The sequence below is a fragment of the Gossypium hirsutum genome, chromosome A12 (assembly GCF_007990345.1).
Source record: "Gossypium hirsutum isolate 1008001.06 chromosome A12, Gossypium_hirsutum_v2.1, whole genome shotgun sequence".
Lineage (NCBI taxonomy): Eukaryota > Viridiplantae > Streptophyta > Magnoliopsida > Malvales > Malvaceae > Gossypium > Gossypium hirsutum.
In genome coordinates this window covers 6,429,650-6,456,665 of record NC_053435.1, presented here as the reverse complement: position 1 = coordinate 6,456,665, position 27,016 = coordinate 6,429,650, and the positions used below count along the sequence as shown (strand labels likewise).

Here is a 27,016-nt window from a genome sequence, read left to right as displayed (position 1 = left end):
CGATGTTCTGTAGGAGGATGACCGGATATGTGAACAATGATCAATCGTTGATTCATTGTTTCCAAGATAGCTTAGTGGGAGCAGCAGCTAGGTGGTACAATCAATTGAGCCGGGCCAGAATAAATTCATTGAGGGATCTTGCACAAGCCTTTATGCAACAGTACAGTCATGTGACTAACATGACGCCGGATAGGATCACGCTACAAAACATGGAGAAAAAGCCTAATGAGAATTTTAGGCAATATGCTCAAAGATGGAGAGAGGTTGCCATGCAAGTTCAACCACCATTGTTGGAGAAGGAGATCACCATGTTGTTCATTAACACTCTGAAGGCTCCATTCATTACTCACATGATTGGAAGCACTACCAAAAGTTTTGCGGACATAGTCATGGCGGGAGAGATAATTGAGAACGCCATAAGAGGTGGCAAAATTGAGGGGGAAGCGGCCAAAAGATCGGCCCCAAAGAGAAAAGACAATGAGGTAAACAACACAAGTAGCTTCAACTCGAAGGCAGTCACAGTTGGTCAACCCAAAGTAGCTGCGGTTGGGCAATAGGGTTCTCAAAGGTAGGAATCGTGCACAAGGCACGAGAGGATGCAATTCACACCTATCCTTGTGACGTATCGTGAGCTTTATCAAAGCTTATACGATGCACATGCTATTGCTACTTTCCACTTGAAACCATTACAGCCTCCATATCCTAAATGGTATGATGCAAACGCTAGATGCGAGTACCACGCTGGAATATCGGGGCACTCAATTGAAAATTGTACTGGATTCAAGAAGGCCGTGGAGAGGTTGATCAAGATGGGGGTTGTGAAATTTGATAGTACCCCAAATACTGAAAACACTTTGCCAAATCACGACGATCAAGAAGTGAATGCCATTGGCGAAGCTAGTGAGAGAAGGATGAAGGAAAACGTTGCTGAGGTGAGGAGATGAAGAGAGGGATGATAACCTCTAGGAGAGAAAGAGAAAAAATGGGGAACTACTGTGAGTTCCATGGAGAAGAGGGTCATGAGACCCAAAATTGTGAAGAATTTAGAGCCTTGATGCAAGGCTTTATAGACAATAAAGAGCTACAAATTTTTGAAGGTAGCTCTCATAAAAGAGAAATAAGTGTGCTGGAAGATGAAAAAAAAGGAACCAGCCGGCCAATGATTATTATCTTTCTGTTAGGGAATAACGAAGAGGAGACACCAGCAGTGCCCAAGGTCATTATTCATAAGCCTACTGTTTTCCCTTACAAGGATAGCAAGAGAGTACCATAGAGTTATGACTGTAGTGTGACAGTGCCGGAAGAAGAAAATATAGCCAGCACATCTAAAGACGTGCAGGTTGAAGGTTCCCACACGCGGAGTGGGAAGCATTATAATACAGGAGGCGTCAGAGTGGAGCCCACAAAAACAAAAGGTGTCGAGGTTGAGAAGGAGAAAGAGACCGAAGTACCCATCAAAGATCCAGTAAAGGAGGAGGAGGCTAAGGAATTTCTAAAGTTCCTTAAGCATAGTGAGTATAGCGTGGTCGAGCAGTTGCGTAAGCAGCCGGCTCGCATATCAGTACTGGCTCTACTTTTGAGTTCTGAGGCGTATAGGGAGGCATTGATGAAGGTGCTTAATTAAACATATGTCACCCATGACATATCCGTTAATAAGCTGGACCGATTGGTGAACAACATTAGTGCGGATAATTTTATCTACTTTAATGATGATGAAATCCCACCGGGAGGCAGAGGGTCAACTAAGGCCTTGCACATTACCACTCGATGCAAGGGGTACACACTCCCAAGCGTGCTCGTTGATAATGGATCGGCTTTGAATATTCTACCGTTGTCTACATTAAATAGATTACCCATTGACGATTCTCACATGAAGACATGTCAAAATGTGGTAAGAGCCTTCGAAGGTACAGAAAGGAAGGTGATGGGAAGAATTGACATTCCCTTGGAAATTGGGCCGAACATGTATGAAGTAGACTTCTTGGTAATGGATATCAAGCCTTCCTATAATTGCTTATTAGGCAGGCCATGGATACACTCAGCGGGGGTGGTGCCCTCGTCGTTGCACTAGAAATTTAAATTAGTGACCGATGGACGGTTAATAACCATCAATGCAGAGGAGGACATTATAGCCGCAGTCACTAGTAAGGCCCCTTATGTCGAGACGAACGAAGAGTCTATTGAGTGCTCCTTTCGCTCTTTAGAATTTGTGAATGCGACTTTCATTTTGGAAGGGAGCGAGCTACCGGTGCCAAGAATAGCAAGAGCTATGAGGATGGCTCTACAAATGATGGCGGGAAAGGGAGCCTTACCAGGAAAAGGATTAGGGAAATAACTACAAGGAGGGACTCAAATCCCAGAACTTAAAGAGAAGAGAGATCGATTTGGTCTAGGTTTTAAACCAGATTATAAGCAAAGGAGGAAGGAAATTGAGAAGCGCCAAGAGGGAAGAAGGGCACGCCTTAATAGAAGAGAAGTGGAGTGGGAGCCGATGACATTCCCTCCAATATCCCAAACCTTCATATCGAGAGGGTTACTCGTAGAAGGAAGTCATCAGGTTAATCCTATACAAGACGATTGATCGAAGCAAAGAAACCTAGAAAGCATTCGCCCTTACGAATCGGGAAGCTCTCTGAACAATTGGACTACGGAGGAACTTCCTATAGTCTTTAGGAATTCTTCAGAGTAATTCTCAAAACATTCTTGTTACTCTAGAGCCTAGGAGTAATAGAATTACATTTGTGAAATAGACTTATGATCATCTATTATCTTTTTAATAAAACATAACTTTTATCAATTCAACGAGTATTGTTTCATTTTTATCAACCAATATTCCGTTAAAATTTTGACAATTCTTATTCTTTCATTCATAGCACATAAATAATCATTCTTAAATTCATTCATTCTTTGTATATTCTTTATACTTCACAGATCTCTAGATATCAATGACATGAGCACTGATATTACAAATCCTGATTTCTCTCGTGAGCAAGACATGTGTTTAGAGGAATCTCAAGATTTTGAAGATGTCCAGGACTGTGATGTGTCTTTAGATCTTTTGACAATGGTAAAACAGGAAGAGAAACAAATCATGCCCCATGAGAAAGAGGCAGTAGAGAATGTAGCCCTAGAGGAAGGGAATGAGGTGAAAATTGGCACACATATTTCCAAAGACACAAGGCAAGGGCTGATTGAGTTGCTACGTGAGTTCAAAGATATCTTTGCATGGTCCTATCAAGATATGTCAAGGTTAAATATCGATATTGTGGTGCATCGTCTTCCAATAAGACAGGATTGTAAGCTAGTCCAACAGAAGTTGTGAAGAATGAGGCCAGATATAGTATTGAAAATAAAGGACGAAGTCAAGAAACAGTTCGATGCAGGTTTCTTACAAGAGGTGAAGTACTCTGAATGGGTGGCTAATATTGTACCAGTTCCTAAGAAGGATGGGAAGGTACGAATGTGTGTTGATTACAGAGATCTGAACAAAGCTAGCCTAAAAGATAATTTCCCTCTACCACACATAGACACTTTGGTAGACAATACAGTGGGATATTCGTTGTTCTCCTTCGTGGATGGTTTCTCAGGGTACAATCAGATAAAGATGCGTCCCGAGGACATGGACAAAACCACCTTCATAACATTGTAGGGTACCTTTTGTTATAAGGTAATGCCTTTTGGGTTGAAGAATGCAGGGGCAACATATCAGAGGGCTATGGTGACCTTATTTCACGATATGATGCACAAGGAAATGGAAGTATATGTTGATGACATGATTGCCAAGTCTCGAACGGAGGAGGGACATATTGAAGTTTTAAGGAAACTGTTCTTGAGATTAAGCAAGTTTCAGTTAAAACTTAATCCAGCAAAATGCACCTTTGGAGCTAGGTCGGGGAAATTACTAGGCTTTGTGGTCAGTGAAAAAGGAATAGAAGTTGACTCAGACAAAGTTAGAGCCATACGAGATTTGCCTCTGCCACGTACTCAGAAAGAAGTTCGAGGTTTTCTTGGAAGGTTGAATTATATTGCTCAGTTTATTTCACAATTAACTAAGAAATGTGACCCTATATTTCGCCTCTTTAGAAAACACAACCAAGGCACTTGGGATGAGGAATGCCAGAACGCCTTTGATAAAGTCAAGCAATATTTGTTAAACGCTCCAATACTATCTCCACCTAGTCCAGATAAACCGTTAATTCTATACTTGTCAGTGTTTAATAATTCTATGGGATGTGTACTTGGTCAACATGACGAGTCGGGAAGAAAGGAGAAGGTGATATACTACCTTAGTAAGAAATTTACAGAGTGTGAGATGAGATATTCGCCAATTGAGAAATTGAGTTGTGCTTTAATCTGGACGACTCGAAGGTTAAGACAGTACATGCTATATCATACTACTTGGCTTATTTCAAAACTAGACCATTTGAAGTATATGATGGAGTCAACAGCTTTGAATGGGAGAATGGCAAGGTGGAAAATTTTGCTTTCAGAGTTTGACATAGTCTATGTGAGCCAGAAGGCTATAAAAGGAAGCGCGATAGCGGAATTTCTGGCTAGTAGAGCTTTAGAGGACTATGAGCCGCTGAATTTTGATTTCCTAAATGAAGAGTTGATGTGTGTAGCAACTACAGAGGATTATCCTTGGAAGTTGAGCTTTGATGGGGCGTCCAATGCAGTAGGAAATGGAATTGGGGTAGTCCTGGTATCCCCAAATAGCAATTATTATCCATTCACATGCAAGTTGGATTTTGATTGCACAAACAATATGGCCAAGTATGAAGCATGCATCATGGGACTCCGAGCGGCTATAGAGTGAGGAATAAGAACCATGGAAGTATATGGAGACTCGATATTGGTAATTTACCAACTTAGAGGTGAATGAGAGACAAGGGATCCTAAATTGATCAATTATCAAAAGGTAGTCTTGAGGTTACTTGAGGAGTTTGATGACATCACTTTCAATTATATCCCGCGAGATGAAAACCAAATGGCAGATGCTCTAGCAACCTTGGCTTCAATGACTAGAGTGAATAAAGAGGAAGAGATGAGACCCATTCAGATGAGTATCTTTGAGGCTCCAGTTAGCTGTTGTAACATTGAGGAAGAAGAAAATGATGATAACCCTTGGTATCAGGATATATTGCGATATGTGAGAGATCGTAAATACCCAGAACAGTCAAATGAGAATGATAATTAACTTTAAGGAGATTAGCATGTGATTACGTTTTGGATAGAGACATCTTGTATAAAAGAAGAAAGGACCAAGTACTGTTGAGATGTGTTGACGCCATGGAGGCTAAGTTAATCTTAGAAGAACTTCACGAGGATGTTTGTGGGACACACGCTAATGGTTTCATGATGGCTAGACAAATCATGAGGTTTGGATATTATTGGTCAACCATAGAAGGGGATTGTATCAACTACGCCAAGAAATGCCATAAATGCCAAATCTATGGAGACAGAATTCACGTACCACCTTCACCTCTACATGTTATGACTTCTCAATGACCTTTTTCTATGTGGGGCATGGATGTCATTGGGCCAATATCACCAAAAGCTTCAAATGGACATTGCTTTATTTTCGTGATCATTGATTACTTTACAAAGTGGGTACAGGCTGCTTCTTATGCAAATGTTACTAAGTCGACTGTAAGTCGATTCTTGAAAAAAGAGATCATTTGTCGATATGGGATGCTTGAGAGAATCATATCAGACAATACATTGAACTTGAACAACAGAACGATAGTAGAAATTTATAGTCAGTTCAAGATTAAGCATCATAATTCATCTCCATATCGCCCAAAGATGAATGAGGCAGTGGAAGCTACTAACAAAAATAGCAAGAAGATAGTGGGGAAAATGACTGAAACATACAGGGATTGGTATGAGAAGTTACCATTTGCACTCTTAGCTTATCAAACGTCTATCAGAACTTCTACTGGGGTAACACCTTTTTCGTTGGTTTACGGGATAGAGGCAGTGTTACCTATTGAAGTTGAAATACCTTCTCTTCGAATTTTATCGGAGATAAAGCTGGATGAAGCAGAGTGGATTCAATCGCGGTATGACCAGTTGAACTTGATTGAGGAAAAGAGGCTGCGGGCCATTCGCCATGGTCAGATGTATCAGAAGCGAATGATGCGAGCTTATGGGAAGAAAGTTTGTCCAAGAGAATTTCATGAGGGGGACCTTGTGCTAAAAAAGATCCTTCCCATTCAGAAAGACTTTAGAGGAAAATGGATGCTGAATTGGGAGGGGCCGTATGTCGTGAAGAAAGCTTTCTCTGGAGGTGCATTGATTTTGACAGAAATGGATGGGAAGAGTTTACCCAACCCAGTGAATTCAGACTCAGTCAAAAAGTACTTTGTCTAAAGGAGAGGAAGATCCAAGGTGAAAACCCGCAAAGGGCACCTTGAGTTTTCTGGAAAAAAAATTTTGGAGAGGCCAAGGTGAAAACCCGCAAAGGGCGCCTTGTGACCAAAGGGGTTTTGAGTTGAAAACCCGAAAGGGCAGCTCAAATTTTGAAGGGCATACAGTAATCTTGCTATATCTGATTCAACGAAAAGTGAAATGCGTTGCATACTGGGGCATCAACGAAATACTTTGGATCTTTTAAACACATGTTGAACTCAAGAAAGTCTTCATGGAGCTGGCATATAAACGCTCAAGTGGCGATATCTAGGGCATCTAACTTTTGTCCTGTTTGCTATCTTTACATTCTTATTCTTCTCAAAGATAGGCTTTCAGAATAATTTCCTTTGTATTTTTGACAAATTTATTCAAATCTAGCTATCCTCAAGATTAAATTTATCTTCCATTATTCTTAAAGTGTGTTACATTAAATAATGATAGATGAACTAAATAATTTTCACAAATGAAGTTTTGTTCATTACTCTGGAAATTTCTAGATAATACAAGAAACTAAAACAGGATAATTGTTCGAGAAATTCACGTAAGTGAGGGTTGAAAGAACTTGAGGAATTTCTTTCTTCCGGTCTGAAATGATGATTGGACAAATCAAACGATTCGATTCTAAGAAAAGATCATCTTACAGATATTCTCAGTGGGTCGTAGCATGTGAAGAATGATACAGGCTGAGCAGGAATAATATTTTGAGAGAAGTAAAGATAAACGAAGGAATGAATGGTGACGTCTGGAATAGAAGTCATATTCATAACATTTTGCATCACAACATGTCTAATTAGGAGCATTTAACTCACTTCGATTATAGCATCCTAATCATCAGGCATGAGCACATATGCATTCTACAGGTTATGTAGATCAAAGATGATGCGCCTTAACCCCCTAAGCAGTAGGGTAACAGACCAAAGCATAGCAGATCTGGCCTTCATGTGTTTACACTGAAGCAGATCCAAGATAACAAGATTTGGCTTCTCTATCTTCGACGGAGAGCAAATCGAAGACATAGCAGATCTGACTTTCAGATGTTTTCACATCAAAGAAGATCCAAGATAACAGATCTGGCGTCTCCATATTCGACGGAGAGCAGACACATAGCAGATCTAACCTTCAGATGTTTTTTCTAAAGTAGATCCAAGATGATTTGGCATTCTTGTGTCTACAAGGAGTAAATTGAAAACATAGAAGATCTGACTTTCGGATGTTCTCACATCAAAGCAGATCCAAGATAATAGATCTGGCATCTCCATATTCAAATGGAGAGCAAATACATAGCAGATCTAACCTTCAGATGTTTTTACTGAAGCAGATCCAAGATGATTTGGCGTTCTTGTGTTTACAAGGAGCAAATTGAAGACATAGCAGATCTGACTTTCAGATGTTTTCACATCAAAGCAGATCCAAGATAACAAATCTGGCGTCTCCATATTCGACGGAAAGCAGACACATAGCAGATCTAACCTTCAGCTGTTTATACTGAAGCAGATCCAAGATGATTTGGCATCCTTGTGTGTACAAGGAACAAATTGAAGACATAGCAGATTTGGCTTTCACGTGTTTACGTTGAAGCAAATCTAAGATGATTTGGCATCTTTGTATTGTCAGGGAACAAATCGAAGAAGCAAATTTGGCATCTTTGTATTATCAGAGAGCAGATCGAAGATAGCAGATTTGACATCCTTGTATTGTCAGGGAGCAAATCAAAGATATCAACATGGCATTCCTGAGGTTGCAGGGAGCAGGTTGAAGATAGTAAATATTGCCTTCCTGAAGTTACAAGTGAAGCAAATTGAAGCTATCGTATTTATGGTCCAATACTTCTGAAGTTGCAGATAGGTTGAAGACCATTTGAAGAAAAGATCTCAAAGACCGGGCCAGACCGGGCAAAACGGGTCCTTTTATAGTCTTTGCTCTATTATCATTACATGACAATGAGCAAAGAGGGGTAGCTGTAATAACCCGTTTCTACCCGAGCCCATAATTAAATAAAACCAGAAACAAAAAAAATAAACAAAGGAATGTTTATTACAGTCCATTTACAATACACGACCCACTAACCCGTAGGCCCAAAATCAGATACCTAAAACTACCCAGCAGACCCGTTACACCCAGACCCAAAGCATACAAAGCCCAAGAGGCCCAAATTGTTAATGGAAAGCAGGAAGGCCTAAGGTTTCAAAAACCCTAGGCGCCGCAAACAGACACGCCTCTCCACTTTCCCCGTAACCCTGGCTCCGAGTCACGTCGTTTCATCTCGCATCGATCCAGCTACCCTCTATCAGCGCCACAAGCCAGTGCGTAATCAGTGCCTGGTCCGTCGTCACCATCATCAAGCCTCCATCACCGCCAAATTTTTCGGCATTACCTGCAAAAGAAGGAAAGAAACAGCAGCAAACAAACAAAACAAATATGGAAAGAAATAAAAGGATTTCTTCCCAAAATGTAATAGAAACAGTGGCTATAAAAGCCTCCTTTGTAACCTATAAGACAGAAGGTTTTTTGAGAGAGAGATACACAGAGATTCAACAAAAAACAGAGCTCATTTTTATACTAAAAATCGACAGTCAAGAAAGAATACTCAGGTGACTATTATTTTTCTCTTTAAATACATGCAAATATAGTAGAAAATAAAAAGGAAAGAGATATACCTTTAATCGGCGTTGGAAGGCGAGGTTTTTAAACCTCCGGCCACCGTATGCGGCAGAGACGACGAGGGGGGGAGAAGGGGCGTGAGCGCGTGCGAACCCCTAGACGGAGGTCCGATGACACTCCGAGAGCCCCTCCCCAACTCTCTTTCAGAGAGTTTCTTTCTTTCTTTTTTTTTTAAAAACAGATTTTAGAAATGATTTTTAACTTATAATTTGACTTATATAGCCTAAACGAAACGGTGTCGTTTCGGTTTAATTCAATAAGCCTAAAAACGACGTTGTTTCGAAGCATTAGGGTCAGCGTGTTGACCCGATTACTCAGGGAGGATCCGCGTGTTATTGTAAAATGGGTGAATTTCCCAATTGGTCCCTCTCGCAATTTCAATATTTATAATTTCATTTTATTTATTTTTTTAATTTAGCTCTAACGTTTTAATTTTGTTTCAATTTAGTCCTCACAGTGATTTTAAAACGGTATTTGAGAAACAGTGTCATTTTGGGATTAGGGCTAAATTGCCCAGTGAGTCCTCTGAATTTAACGCGCATTTCAATCAGGCCCAGAATTTTCATTATTTTGCAAATTAACCCCCAAATTTCTTAATTAAATTCAATTTTAATCCTTTTATTTTATATTATTTTTTAAAAAAAATACTAGTTATATAAAATAGTATATATTATTCATTAGATTATTATTATACATTTTTTTAAAAAATTCTTTTATTATATATTTCATTATATATATATTTATTCTATTTTTGTTATATGTTTTATATTATATACTATTTATGTTACTACATTTTTATATGTAAAATACTTATTATGTTATTACTATTATTTTATATATCCCTTATCATATTATATTTCATTATATTCTATTTGTATATATTTATTACATATTATATTTTACTATATATCATGATATTTTTTATATTATATTATATACATTATATTATATTTTTATATTATAATTTACATTATCATATATTTTTATTTGTAAATTATGTTATACACTATATATTATACTATATTTCCTTACATTCCCTTTATTTTATTATAAAGTATATATTATTTTGTTATTTATTAATTATATACATTTTTAAAAAATTTTATAAATAAATGTAATATTAATACTTAGTACATTTTTTATATTAATTATTATACCCTATAATATAACTTATATGTATGTATCATTTTTAAAAAAGTAGGGGTTCTCTTTTATCGCTCTTATATTATTCAATATATTTCTAAATATCTTGTTTTTATTGGATTTATATTTTATACATTTTAATTTATTTATTTATTTTTAGTTTTCTCTTATTTTGATATAGTGGGTTAAATTTTTACATATAATTTGTTTTCGTATATTTGCATGAAATTAATTATTTATGGTGATTTGCATAAGACATTATCATATATGTATATTGGAATTTATATTTGTTATATTTATTATGCATTATATGGTGTTTAGCAAGGAATAATAATGCATGAACATTTATGTTGTTTATGATGATATATGCATAAAGTAATAATGTATATTGTGTAATTATGCCATTATTATTATTTTCTATACTATATTTGCATGAAATTATAAAACATGCATATTGTAATTAGATTTATGTAATTCCTTGTGATATACAAAACACATCATTATTTTTTAAAAAAACCAAAAGATATATTTCACTTAATTCAAAAAGACTTTTAAAAGTGAGGCAATGTTTTGATGTTTGGAAGCTTCGAGAAAAGTAGTGCCCTAACTTACTGGGTTGCAACTTTTCTCGTTGAGTTCGAATAGTCAAGCACCCTTCTAAGTTTTAAGGTTTTCAAAATACGAGCAACTATCTTGGGATTTCAAAACATAGTGTCCTAACTTACTGGATATGGCGTTTTGTTGTTTCGAGATAGAAATTTTTGAAAGACGAGCTTAGTTTCGAAGTTTTTAAAATGTTGCGTCCTAACTTACTGGATGTGATGTTTTGACTCGTTTGAAATAAGTGAGCCTTAATTTTTAAAATTGAGACATTTTAATTAAAAGAGGTTTGCATCTTAAAAGTTTCAAAATTCCGACATTAAAGACACTTGATAATCAATTAGGTACCAATTTTTGGGCGTTACGAGGGTGCTAACCCTTCCTCGTACGTAACCGACTCCCGAATCCGTTTTCTCGACTTTCGTAGACCAAAATTAATGTTTTAAAACAAAACATTTTATAAGGTGATCCAATCACACCTAAAAAGATTGGTGGCGACTCTTGTTTTCGTTTTTTTATAAAGTCGAACCCCATTTTTCAAACGATTTAAAAATGGTTTTGACATACTTAACGATTCAACAAAAATTGCAAGGATTTGCACAAGGAAGAAGTCAAGGTTCGCATACCATAAGTGGAGGTTCGTAAGCCTCACTTTGACTCTCTAGATCTCGCAATTCATACTAAAACACGACATACAAATGCACTACCTGTAGCTCATCACGGCTCATCGAACTATACAAATTTTTGCTTGCCTTTATCCCGGTTTGTTTAGGCTCCACCAACATTTTTAGCTTTGCACAAAAATATACATATTACTAAGCATTCAAAAACAATTTAGCTTACTCTCTTTTTGTTCATACAACGGCTCTCCACTCACATATACTTATTCGACTTATTTCGGACAATCTATTTCGCTTAATTTCTTCTTTTTAACTTAATTAAATCCTTAATTTCTACCTCCTAACCCCCTAACTTGTGCCTAATTATAGATCTATGCCGATAATTCAACTCAATTTTACTAGACACTACTTTTCTCGAAAAACCACCGTTCATCCTCATTCTCAAAAGACAACCATTTAATTCATGCAATTACTTAAAAGATTTTGATAAATTGAATTTTTAAACCTCTTAATCTCGTCAAAATATACTGAAAACTATTTTAAAAACATCTCTTAGTCTTTATTTCATCATTCACCATTTTTTATGAAAAAGATAACTTCAAAACCATGAATTTTTAATTTTCTTGCTTATATCTATGAAAATTCAAATTAAAAACACCTAATACAAATTTAATACATAAGAAAATAATAGACTTAATTTAACTCGAAAACCTCCACGAATTTGTACGAATTGAGCAAAAAAGAGCTAAGTTTAGGTGAGAAATTAGAGAAGAAATAGTGATTTTGTTACAAAATTGAAATAATAGAGGGTGTTTGGATGCCAATAAAATATGGAAGATGCAGAAAATTTGAGAGAAAACTTTCAACCTTAGATCTAACAAAATTTTAAAAAGAAAAAAAGAATGGAGAAAAATGGGATGACATTGGCTTTTAATAGCCAACTAACCATTTTAAAAAAAAAGAGCTATTTGCCCTATAAGTCCTCCCTTATTCTTCCTTGTTTTAATAGCTCCCCTTTTAACCACTAATTTTTAATTTGCACATTTAAGCTCTACTTTAACCACTATTCCCAAATTAGCCTCTATTATTATTATCTTTTTACTAATGCCCCGATTATTAATACCATAATTATTTAATTATTATTATTACTATTATTAACTAATTTCATTATTTTTTCCTATTTTAATTCCTATGACACAAAACCTGATTTTTCTCTCAAACCCATAATCTAATGTCCAATTCTACTAACCTGGTTTTTGGGATGTGACAGCATCAGAGTGGATGACTCCTAAAAGATAGAGACATTGATATGACTGATTGGACTGACAGTACATCGATTGGACTGACAGTAGAGACATTGATATGACTGATTGGACTGACAGTACATCGATTGGACCCAAGATGAATAGATCATGAATCCGTTGATGGATTTATTCACCTGTGACGTTCATAGTGTGACATTCCTAAATCCTGAGTGGATGACGGACTATGTATGTGTGACTCGTATACTTTAATGTAAGTAAAAGCTTGAGTTCAAATAGATAAGGAACCAAAAGCTAGTACGTTGGGTGTACGACTTCTACAGTATGTAGTGTTATTCATAACAGTGGAATTCATAGCCCGAAAAATTGGTAAATGATATCCTCTATTGGCATTACATGGTTGATGAAAAGTAAACATGACCACGGGTCATTCGTCTTTATGTGGAATGAAATGATTACTATTTGATAGTGATTGACTTTTCATGAAGCAATATGTAATAATTACTATGAGATAAAATAAGATCATATTGGGAGAATAGATATTATCCCAAAGAGATTAAAGATATCCTATGAGGGTAACACACTTATGACAAGGTTATTGGACGAGCATTGATCGAGTTACTTTGGTAACTGTATGTCGTTGGGGAGAGCTCAGTCACGATCTTATAGAGGAATGAATTTGTGACTAAATGAGTTTGTAATTAATAGGAGAAAAGTTAGAACTTAATTATAAATCATTTGAGCCTCAATTGCATATGTCCAATTGGTCCCTCTGCTAGCTCGTTAAAACCATAAATGAATTACATGTTAAATCAAATGAACAGAAATGATGAAAATGGAGAAGTGAGAAACATTTGGAAATGGTTATGGTTTTCTCCAAAATGAAAATGAAAATGGAGAAGTGAGAAACATTTGGAAATGGTTATGGTTTTCTCTAAAATGAAAATAAAAATGGAGAAATGGAATCATTTTGAAACAAGTGTGGTTTTCTCCAAAATAAAAATAAAAAATGACAATGACCTAAAAACTGAATTTACGTTTTTCGAATTAAATGAAGTTCAAAAATGACAATAAATCATCTGGTCATAGTGAACCATTGAATAAAGAAATATTAGATATATTTTCTCATATATTCTTTTACGGTAAAGTCGTCCTAATTTTAACGGAATTAGAATTGAGTTGAGAAGATTATTTAATTGGAAATATATTAAAGTTATTTTGGGAAATATAAAAACAAATATTAGGTTGGACCAAGTTATAAAGTATTGGGTTCAAAGCACGAGAAGTACTTGTAATTGGACTTGATATGGAGAGGCCCCAAAAACCCCTCATGTTAAATGGGTGGACGGAAAAACTAGTAATATTAACTAGAGTTTCCGCCACCTAAACTACTAGTTAGACTAGGAGTTCGTTTTTCTAGTTGAAATAAAATTCTACAATTCAACAAGGGTTCTACCTCCCCTCCCTATAAATAGATAACATTGATAGGGCTATTAAGACAACTTCAAGATATAATTATTCTGCCTAAAAATAGACAGACTTTTATTCTTTAAGAAATAAATATTTATTCTGAAATAATGATTCTGCTAGTTTTTATTCGAGAAGATATTTTTGCTTTCACATTAAATAAAAGAAAACTATTTCTAGTTTTGTATTTGATTCGATTCGTTCGAGCCCACAATCGGAGCAGTTCGTGGTATGAGAATAGCAGAGAAAATCATTTGGTTGAAAGTCAGGAACGGCAACGATCTGTCTATCTGAAAAATACAAATGCAAATTCAGTCTAGGATTTATTGCTATAAATTTCACAAACCGGGTTGATTTTCAAATTTTTATTTTCTGCCGTGCAAGAAAATTGTTACTATTTATTTTTGCATGTTGTTTGAGTTGTACCGATACAAGTTCTTTATACATCAAAATGTAGGTGTAGGGGAGTCAAAATCAAGTTTAAAAATATCTAAAAACATACTCCAATCAAAACCCAATCATTCTCAACATTATTTAGACCTCAAAATACCATTCAAAGCCACACATAACTTATCTATGTACAACCTCCAACAATTAACCACAAGGTTTACAAAACATTTCCACTTTAACACAACTTATCTGTATATCATTACACTATCTATTTAATACTTATACTTTCATAACAAAAGAACATAATGAAAATTCATATAAAGAATTGATGTCTCTTGTTTCTACTTCAACAAAATATAGAACCCACAAAACTTGAATTTTTACATTGTCACCTTGCTTTCTCACACTTTCTTAACTTTCTCCCACTTCCACCCACGAACTCATGAATTCCATCATGAAAACTATGCTTTTGATGATTCTAAAAACTTGATTTCACTTGGAAACTCATAGGTGGAGATTTGTATTTTGGATGGAGAAAGACCAAATTGAAAGAAAACCAAAGTTTCCAACGACCTGTTCTACTATCACTCATATATCACATTTCATTTACTTGGGAAATCTGTTATGCATATTATAACACCCTTTGCCCGATCTATTCGCCAGACTTGAGCTATAGGAGGTTACCATGTGAAACTCACAACACATTTTCATGCTTTAAAACATATGTGGCAGATTATGTCACGGACTAATAAGTGACAAATTGCTTCAATCGATCATTCAACTATGCATAAATTTTCAAATGACGAATGTAATACCCTTACCCGTATTCATTGCCGGAATAGGGTACGAAGTATTACCGGAGTTTACGAATTAAATTTTTTTTAACTCAATATAACCCCTTTATAGATATCTAACCTTCCCTAAAATTTTAAACCAAAAACAATCCACATCAACCAATCCAATTCAACATATTTTCAAGATAAATTCATGCATATTTATAAAATAACGTCATCACATACCCAAAACCAGGTTTGTTAACCATACTAATGGCTAACTTTACATTCATTTCACATTAACATTTACTTTATTAGCTTATACATGCCATTGATTTCCAAAATAAAGTTTCTTTATATATCAAAATCCTGAGGTTGATAGTGTGATGTGTCTCCGACCAAATTCGACCTCCGAGCTCTTAACACTACAAAACAGGGGAAAATGAAACAGAGTAAGCACTTTGTGCTTAGTAACCTCATGTAACAAGAATTATACTTACCTAATATTTTCAATACAATACAATAAACATTCCTATATCCATTCAATGCATTATTACCCTAACATGCACAAACTCAACATTCAAGTTAGTACAATAATTTCCATGTACCAATAATATATACTATGATTGATGAGCTCATCAATATCATAATTTCCATTTCCTTGTTATTTTTCCATATTTATCCCGTTGAATTTATCGAAATTTCGATGGATTTTCAGATGTACACTTTTAGTGTACAATTCCGGGTCCATCAATTCATATTCATGTGCGCACATTTCCATTTCAGAGAGCACACTCCCGCGAACCTCATCCTTACAGCGGGATTATCAGTCCAGGCTAAATCTCCTGTAATATAAACTCATATAGTATTGTCGGGATTACCAGTCCAGGCTAAATCCCCTACAACGACAATTACTCTAATGAGCTTGGATTTGAATTACTAGTCCAGGCTCAATTCAGACCCTAATTCGGATTACCCGTCCAGGCTAAATCCATTTTACACATATTCTTCGGGAGGGGTATATCAGGATAGGATCACCCGTCCGGGCTTGATCCTTTTTACCGTCAATTCCTTTTCAGAGATCCATCGAATTTTCCTTTCATTCAACCGGGATTTCTTCCCATTTTATCAAATATATCAATGTTTCATTAATTTTCATACAATGAACATAAAAATCATATTCACATCAATAACATACAATCTCAAGCAATTTAAGAATATAATTCAAGTTACACGAACTTACCTTGATACTTGTTTGTAAACAAAAAAAAATCTACTAATCCCAAACTTTTTCCTTTCCTCGATCTAACTTCGTATTTGAATCTTCTGGATCTAAATAAATAAATTTAATTATCAATTTAATACATTTCATGTTCATATGCAACATTCTCTATAATTCAACTATTATTATTTATAGTTTATTCAAAGCTGTCTATTTGAGTCATAGTCACTAAATTATTTATAACTCGAGCTACAGAACTCCAAATTAAGATCCGTTAATTTTCGCTGAAACTAGACTTATATATATTTTTACCATAAAATTTTCAGAATTTTTTGTTTAGCAGTTAAATACAATTTATTCTTTAAAGTCACCCCTGTTCTGCTGTCTGACAGTTCTGACCCTTCTTCACTAAAAATTAATTATCTCTTCATACAGGATTCAAATGATGTTCTTGTTTGTTTTTCTTAAAAGTATATTCATTTAGGATTCTATACATATAAATTTAAGCCCCTAATTATTTTTATTCAATTTTTTATGATTTTTCAAAGTCAGAACAGGGGAACCCAAATTCATTCTGATCTTGTCTCACAAAATTCATTATATCTCAAAATTTACAAATCCATTGCTTACACTATTTCTTCTATGAGAAACTAGACTCAATAAGATTTAATTTCATATTTGTTCATCTTCTAATTCGATTTCTACAATTTATGGTGATTTTTCAAAGTTAGTCTACTGCTGCTGTCCAAACTGTTTTTGTGCAAGCTGTTTATTACCATTTTTCCCTTAAGCTTTTAATAAATGATAATTTCGTCCCTACTCAATTAGCCTCTCAATTGAGCTGATTTTTCTCAATTAACATTTTATTCTATCACCTTAAACTAGTTTACAACCTTTAGGAATCAGAATTTCAGCAATAGACTTTAATTCCAAGCATTTTCACAATTAGGTCTTAAAAAATCAATTTCTATTGAAATTACCTAATAAAATCATCTCATAAACAAATTAAAGCTTTAATTTCATTCTATTTCATCATAAACTTATAGCACTCAACCATGGTGACTTTCAATTTCATGTTAACTCACTTGGTGCAAAAATTATGGAATACTAGCTTAGAGAACCCTCCTATGGCGTTTTTAGCTGCTGGAATTGAAGAGAAATGAAGAGAAATCTAGATATTTCCTATTTAGTCCTAGCTTTATTTAGTTAATTTTGTAATATTCCAATTTTGCCCTTAATTTTTCAATTTTCCTGCTGATTTCATGCCCTTGCCGTAAAGCCCAAATAAATTTTGGGTCTAATTGCCTTTTAAATTCTTTCTCATTAGACTCTTAAGCTATTTAATCATTCTAGCAACTTTTACACCTATTACAATTTAGTCCTTTTCATTTATTTGACTACCCAAACATTAAAATTTCCTAACGAAATTTTAATACCACATTACAAACATTTCATAAACATTTATAAAATTATTTTCGACTCGGTTTTACGAGATAGAGGTTCCGATACCTTATTTTTACCCAATTTCTTCAATAATTTCTTTTTCTAACTAACCACTAAATCGGTAAAATTTTTCTATCAATATTTTCATACAATTTTCCTATCATATCAATTTTCTTGCAAAAATATTGAAATAAATTTCTCTTTAAATCGAATTTGTGGTTACGAAACCACTTTCCGATAACCTTGAATTTAGGCCATTACAACAAAACTGCGGATTATTTTGTGGACACCACTATTTCAAAAAGTAAGGAGACCATCTAATTTGGAACATCTCCTGTGGATACTTAAAACTGGTGGACTGTTCCACGAACACCCCACACTATGATAGGTCCCATAGAACTTAAAACTTGGAACATAATAGAATTGAAATTCAATTTATTATCATACATAACGAAACTTAAAATAATCACCTTCAAGGTTTAACAAGATTATTTACAAATAACAAAACGACTCCCACTTAGACTAACTCAAATAAATCAGGAGTCTACCACAATGTCTGGAGGATAGAGTGAACTTCTTGCTGATCCAATCAACGAGATCTAAATGTTCTAAAATCTACAAGGTAAAAACAATCTAGGCATAAGTATTTAGAATAATTAGTAAGCTTATACAAATTCGACAATTTACTTACGTCACATAATAATATTATGATAATTTAATACGAAAATATAGTTTACCTATTAAGGTAATTTAATTTGCCAACAAGGTAAGTGCATATATTTCATTACATATAGTACACAGAGTAAGCAACATGATACAATGCCATTCTTCATGTCAAATTCAATCTCATATCTATTGTTGATGCGGACTTCAATTATAGTAATTAATTCTTTCATATTCCCTCATTTCTTAACTTGTCAATTTCACATTTCACATGCATTATACTACCCATTGTAAGAGAACTCAAAACAAATGTATGCTTCACATCAGAGGCCCACGAGCTAATCATACACAAAGGTGTCAGGTTACCCATCTAGGCTAAACCTTTATCAACACAATGAAAAACTGGTTAGGGCTATATATACATGTAAGGTTATCAGTCCATGCTAAACCTTTAAAACAACATTAGATTACTAGTCCAGGCTAAATCTGTGCCACATGTATCTTCGAGTCCATGACAAATACTTTATATCAAAATCATTAGGAAATAATATGTAACCATGTGCATGAGTCTTTTACTAAGTTCATCAAGACGTTATCATTTTGTAATTTCATTCACATTCCTTCATACATAATTTAGTAGTTCTTTTTTATATATTTAGCAACCAAATCTACTTACCAAATTTTTAATTATAAAATTTAAGAACAAAAAGCAAAGAAACTTAAATAATGTTCATATTTTATGAACTTACCTGGAGGAATGATCACTTGCCACAATAGAGTCTACACACAACTTTTCCTTTCCCGCAATCTTTTCTTAGCGAATTCAAGTATTGGTCTATAACATAATGTCAATTCAATTTTTATTAACCAACATCATTCATCAGCTTATGAAACACATAAGTCAGTTCATTTCCATCACTCTAGCTTCCCCTAAACCTACCACTTAAACAGTCAAGCCCTTTATAGCAACATTTATAGAAATCTTAAGTTGATTTCGAAATGTCTCCATTTTAGTTGTTACTCGAAACTAACAAATTCTAATTTTACTAAGTAATCTTTTGTCATAGCTTTTCATATAGTCTAAATATTTAACACAATAATTTCAAGCATTCAACATATGTCTTTTACCTAAGTAGTGGATTACCTAAGTAGGATAGCTTTAAATAAGAATTGTAATATGTCTTTTACGTGGAAGTATTCGAACGATATCCACAATATTGTAATATTTGATTCTTGTTAATCGAGGTTGTGGCTTTCAAGCCCTTTTTCTATATATATATATATATATATAAACAATGGTAATCTCAAGAAAATTTTAACAATTTTGGGAATAAACACCATTATTAGCTAGATTGAAGTGCAACAAATTCAAAAATATCAAATTCAAGTAAAACAAACTTGAATTAGCTTACTGTGCAAGAACACAATGCTTGGCCAAGTTTTTCTAACTTAACAAGGTAGAAAAACGATGACGGAGAGGATGAAGAAGAGAAAACTGATCTACCTCTTTTCATCCACTATGATACGGAATATATATGTGTCTAATCTAATTATTAATTAAGAGTAGCATCATTACAGGTAAGGTAAAACCAACACATGTTCGACCATTAACTACGAAAATGGTTTAATTATCAATTTAGTCTTTAATAGATTATCATATTACCACTAGTGAAAGAAATCCATAGTGGTTAACTTTTACCACCTTTATGATTTCATCCCTATACTAAAATAAATTATCCAATTAATCAAATTAAAAACCAGGATTTCATATAACACTATAATAGACTAATAGATATTAAATATTAAAACTTACTGACTCTATCATCTATAAACGGGGTTTCAAAACCACCATTTTTGATACCATTTAAAATGGGTTGTTACACATAGTCCAAGTATCCACTTACATCATAGTGGTTTTAAAGGGGGTTACACCCCCCTTCTTAAAATCTCATCGTAGATACTATTATCTCACCACTTCTCTTTTCTAAATAACTTCTTTTACACAATAATGTCTCTAGAATTCCTTTACAAAAAGATTCAATTGTTTATGAATTCTTCAATCTCTTGAACATGTATCACACTAGATTCTTCTTCATTCATGAAGTTTCCTTTCTTTTGCTTCCTAACGATATTCAATATTAAATTTGATTAATACCTTTCTCTCATCCAAAACATGAAAATTACTACAAATTTTTCAAACCTTGAAACAATAGTGTATCATCTATTTTTTTTACTTAAATATTTCTTAAAAGTCAATGAACTTCAATCCAACTCACCTTTTCTTATCAAACTAAATAGCTTTATTTCATAAGGGCACTTGTGATGAAATTTTATCTCTTACATTGTATTAGATATCATTTCTTCAAGAATTTACATATAACTTCAATTTATCAAATATCCAAAACTTCATATAACTTCTCTTAATTTTGATATGGATCTTAGATTTTTCATATCTAGCAAAGATAACCACTTTAGTTAATCACATCTTGCCACTGATACACTATTTTATGTACTTCATCAACGACTTTCTCCACCAATTATAAAATATATTAACTTATTTATTATCATTTGAATAGTATCTCTTTCTTCAATGTAACAACACTTTGATTGCAAAACTTATCATTGTTATTCTCATTTTTACGCAATCGTCATAGTAGACCTTAACAATTCCAAAGAACCTTAATACTTAACTTGCATTAACAAACTAATACTCAACTGTATTCATTTCATTCATTATTTCCAATAACAAAATTTCAAGCCATAATTTACTTTTTTACCTATGAAAAGCTATCTTGTCTCAACTTATCACAATCAAATGTACATGGTTCACATTCAAATATGCATCGCATTTACTATTCACATCACATCCAATTATTACTTTCTTATTCTTTTTGTTTTTTTACTTCATATCTTCTCATATATTCAATGTACACTTATCTTTTCAAATCAAAGTTGACCTCACTTTTCACTTAATCCACTTAACTATGTCATCCTAAAATACTAAATTTTCATATTCATCTCTTTTTTAAATTAATAAAGGTTTTCATCTTAATTCGTTTATCACTCATTCACTTTCATTGACATTAATTCATGATGCAATTATAACTTTTCAATAATTTAATTTATATCCTTTGTCTCATATTTAAAAGATTTTCTTCTTTTAATTTCTATACTCTTATTCTTGGGTTACCTTGCATCAATGATATTCATCAAATATACAATCATAATATCTTTCTTAAAACTTTTAACTACACACTAATTCAGCATCAATCCTTAAGGTACTTTGAATGGCTTTTAAACTTGGTTTCACTTTTCTTATATCACTACTACTAAATAAACACATTTCAATCCTTGTAAACCTTTGTTACCATCTTCGACTACTTTTTACTCTTCATAATTTTTCCATTGTAATACACTTTCTTGATATAACTCATCAATATTTTCCTCTATCTCTTATTAACTTATAGTTTTCCTCAGGCCTTGTATATCATATTTCTTTCACAAAACTTACTTTAAGAAATTTCACTTCAATTCTTTCATTTACAAATAATTCACTATTAAACATCTTTGTCATTTTGCTTACCTTATTCATTGACAATATGTAACACCCCGTACCCGAGACCGTTTCCGGAGTCGAACACGAGGTGCTAACAGACTTATTCCATTGTAAAACACAGTTCATTTAAAATTTCCAGACAAGCTGGCTAACTGCGTCACTGTCACCTTAAAAATCATATCTCGAGTTCCAAAACTCTAAAAAGAGTTCCGTAAATTTTTCCTGAAACTACACTCATAAGTCCATCTATAAATTTGTTTCTAGAATTTTTGCTCAGGCCAATTAGTACAGTTTATTAGTTAAAGTCTCCCCTGTTTCAGGGTTCGACTGCTCTGACCTTCATGCATTACAACTTATATATCTCCCTGTACAAGGCTTCAATACTTATGCCGTTTGTTTCTAAGGAAATTAGACTCAAAAAGGAATCTATACATATATGGCATGACTTCTAATTATCTCTGGTTAATTTATAGTGAATTTCCAAAGTCAGATCAGGGGATCCATAAATAGCTCTGGTCCTGTTCCATGATAACTTAAATATCTCTTAAAATACGACCCATATGATCGTTTCGTTTCTTCCATATGAAGGTAGATTCATCAAGGTTCTATTACATAATTTATTCACTATTTAATTCCATTCCTACTATTTTTAGTGATTTTTCAAATTTACACCACTGCTGCTGTCAGCTCCATGATTCAACTAGCCCTTTAGCATATATAGCACAAAATATGATCATGATTAACCATTCCAACGGCCAATCATTGCCGAGCATATCCACACCTCTCATTAACCATATACATACAAAATGATTATAACACTATGCTCAAAATATATAAGCCATTTTCGCATGGCTATCCAAATATATACAACACCAAGGTACTTGACTAACAACAAAAGGGTAGTCCTATACATGCCATTTTCAGAGTTCAACCAAAAGTGTACCAAAAGGGCTTTGATAGTGTGGACGACTTCGACTTCGACAATCCCGAGTCCGATAGCTGACGACCCAAAATCTATGAAATAGAGAATCAAAGAAACGGAGTAAGCATTTAATGCTTAGTAAGTTTTGAGCAATGAAATCATGCACAACTGAAGTATAGCATTCATACGACGAAACGAATAATTTCATATACACATATTCTCACAATCATACCTACTTCACATTTCCAACCCTTATATTCATACATAAGAAATCAACTTGACTAAAAACCGGAAGCTTGTTAATCGATTGAGCAAATACTATTTAGAAGGAATCAATTATCTCAATGCACAGACGAAACATACCTCATCGTTGGGATTTTACGAGCGTATTAATTGAAATTATTACAGCAAGATCGCTCATTCCCAAACCCAATTATCTTCGGGATTTAGCCGGAAATAACCACTCGCAAGGCCATCGGGTCTTAGCCCGGATATGGTCACTAGCACAAATGCCTTCGGGACTTAGCCCGGATATAGTAACTCGCACAAATGCCTTCGGGACTTAGCCCGGAATTAGTAACTCGCACAAATGCCTTCGGGACTTAGCCCGAAATTAATCACTAGCACAAATGTCTTCGGGACTTAACCCCGTTAGCATCCGAATATTCATGCACATATCAGTAAATCATGACACATCTTCATTTCATTTTCATAACTAGAATTCGAACACAAATCAATTATTAAGCATTCCCATTTTCGGCTCAATAGCCACATACGAACAGCATGATTCTGTTTGCTTCATGACATGATTTCTATGCACATACGGCTACCCATCATACGTATAGACTAATTAACTCAACATATAATTCAAGTAGAATCATTATATCACCGTATATTTGTTATGATTATACGTCAAGACTTAATCAAATCGTAAACTAAGTTTCATTACTCGAAAACTTACCTCGGATGTTGTCGAACGATTTCGACGGCTATTCGATCACTTTTTCCTTTCCCTTGTCCAACTTTGGTCCTCTAAGCTCTTGAGCTAATTCAAGCAAATTTAACTTATTAAAGTCTCATTATGCTAGCTTATGGCCGAATATGACAAGGAGTTGATAGGTCATATGGCCACCTTTAGCTCAAATACAAAGTGGTCATACGCATTTTTAATCACATTGAGCAATTTAATACAATTAATCTAACATTTCCTCATGTGCACCTTCATGACCAAATACACACATCATTAACCTAATATCAATTAACTAAGCACTTTAACAAATTCTCCTTGAGCCGATTATCTAAGTCAAGATAAAAGCATCAATATGCTTGCCCCTAACCGAATACATGCAACACCAATCTATCTCATGTGGCCGAATATGCATGTCTATGTTGAGGCCAATTATATGCTTAATACTTCCTACAAATATGGTTACTTGTATTAACTACATACCATTTTGTTTCAAGTTCAAAACTCAGCTAATACACACATATACACTAGTAATCAAATACTAATATTTGCACTTCACCTTACTACCATTTCTCATGCAAATAACATGAACAACAACCATATTTCCTACTATGGCCGAATGCATCAAGACACCATACCCTTTTCAATTTTGGTCATGGGTTAAACAAAGAACCTAATGTCAACTCAAAAAAAAATGCTAAAAAGAAAATCCAAGAGGCATCAATCCACCATCACATGTATCATTACAAAGCTTCACATTTAGCATGCAAATGACATCAACACAAATCCACCTTAGCCGAAACTTAACTCGCCTTCATGCATCATCACCACAACATCAAACACCAACCAAGAAGATAACACCCATGGCCGAATATCATCTCCATCACATAGCAAAGATTTAAACCATGGGCTAGGTAGAACTCAAGCTAACAACTAAAACATGCATGCATCTCAAGGAACATCATCAAACATACCTTAATCTAGATACAAGTATGGCCGAACCTCTTCAACCTTTTCTTCCCCTCCTTCCTTTGATTTTTCGGTCAAGAAGAAACAAATGAGAACCCTTTTTTTTTTTCATCCTCTAACCATTATTATTTTAATGCCCATGCTCCTTATTTTATTTTTCCTCACATAAAACACTAACATAAAAGGTTTATAATACCTTTTATCCCATAGCATGGCCGGCCACTAGTCAAATTTTGGGTAATTTGACTTGCAAACCCCTCATTTCTATAACATGCATTAATAGGCCACTTTACATTTGCCTAGCACATTTCTAAATTTTCTCACATAAGTCCTATTTACTAAAATTCACCTACAATTAAGAAAATTCAAATATGAAATTTTCACACATGCATATATACATATAATAAGCATCAAACATGACAGCTAATTATTTTTATGACTCGGTTTTGTGGTCCCGAAACCACTTCCCGACTAGGGTCACATTAGGGCTGTCACACAATATGCACCCATCATATCCTTTGAGAATTTCATTGTATTCATCGTGTCTCTAAATTATTTTCTTATAGTGAAACATCTCTTGAAATCTTTGCATTCATAACATCATCACTTTTCCTTACATCTACTTTTCTAGTTTCTTATTATCCTTATTACTACAACTTTTCATTTCCATAATCATACTAGATCACCTTTTCAGTCCTTATTTGATTCAACTTCCTTGAAACTATATCATAATTTTATTCATACTATACTTTTTGTTGCATAAAATCACCTAACTTTACACTTCTATAACACTTGTATTCCTTTATTGCATCTATTTCAATATTTAATTTATTCACTATCACAATTCAATATCATCAAGTTTTTTCATCATCAGTTCATAATTCCTAAATTTTAAAGTCATTCCTCAAAACTCTTTATTCTTCTTATCCTTATTCAAGTAAATTATTCCAATCTCTTCAAATAGTATTTCTCTTTTTATTTTATATCTATATTCCTTTTAAACTTTATCATGAATGTCTCAAGTTCCTATACAATTTTGCACTACATCAACCATAACATTCTTTTTTTCGACACATTTTTTCTCTTAGCCAAAATTCACATATTCAAATTTCTTTCTTAATAACAATTCTTCACATTTACACTTTTCTTTAACCCTATATTATCACAATTGATAATATGTCCAATTGACAAATTTATTGTGCTTAATTTTGATATATTTTTTAATGAGATGCCACTAATTTTGGGTTTGTTATTTTATCTTTTATTAGGTGCAAAACAAACTTGAAAAGGTTGAAAAGAGTCAAAAACGTGGAATGCCAAAAGACTTTTGGGCTGGAGAAAAAATTAATAGACAAAGACTTTGGGAACTTTTATTCTGATATTTTAATTGTAGAACAAGTAAGATTGTTTACATTGTTCGGTTTCTCTGTGTTTGTGGAGCCTAACTCAGTGAGTAAACCCACTACCTTTAATCCCAATACAAGTGATTCAAGTATTATCATGCCCTGATATAGCTACTTCACTTTTATATTTGAAGACCTAGATCACTCAGAGAACTCAAACAGTACAGAAAACTTGTTTACTCTCTCAAATGTACTCACAAATACGTTCCACTATAAACAAATTAGTGCTCTCAATACTCATTTACAAAACCTATGCAAGTCTTTCAATATGTAAAAAGGTTGAGACTTGATAACAAACTAAAGATCAATTACAATCTAATCTCTTATCTATAATAGCTAAATTAGCACGATACAATATAATAATGACCAATGTAAGATGGACGGTTGGAGACATATGTCTTTAATGTTATCCTGATCCAATTTCCGCAATCCAAGGGATCCAACTCAATCCAATCTTTAAGATAAGTTGCTTCAAATGGATTTCTCTTGATAGATAGGTTTGCAAACTTCCACAATATTAACATCATTTAAAGTCCATTTTTTT

General features: G+C 33.9%; 1 protein-coding gene across 1 annotated transcript; it reads left to right on the top strand.

Annotated features, from left to right (window-relative positions):
• The first annotated feature begins 982 nt into the window (after positions 1-982).
• On the top strand, positions 983-2,071 carry LOC121211356 (uncharacterized). Its single transcript, XM_041084109.1, has 3 exons — positions 983-1,264; positions 1,535-1,612; positions 1,658-2,071. The coding sequence occupies exons 1-3, from the start codon at positions 983-985 to the stop codon at positions 2,069-2,071; spliced, it is 774 nt and encodes a 257-aa protein (XP_040940043.1).
• The last annotated feature ends 24,945 nt before the right edge of the window (positions 2,072-27,016 follow it).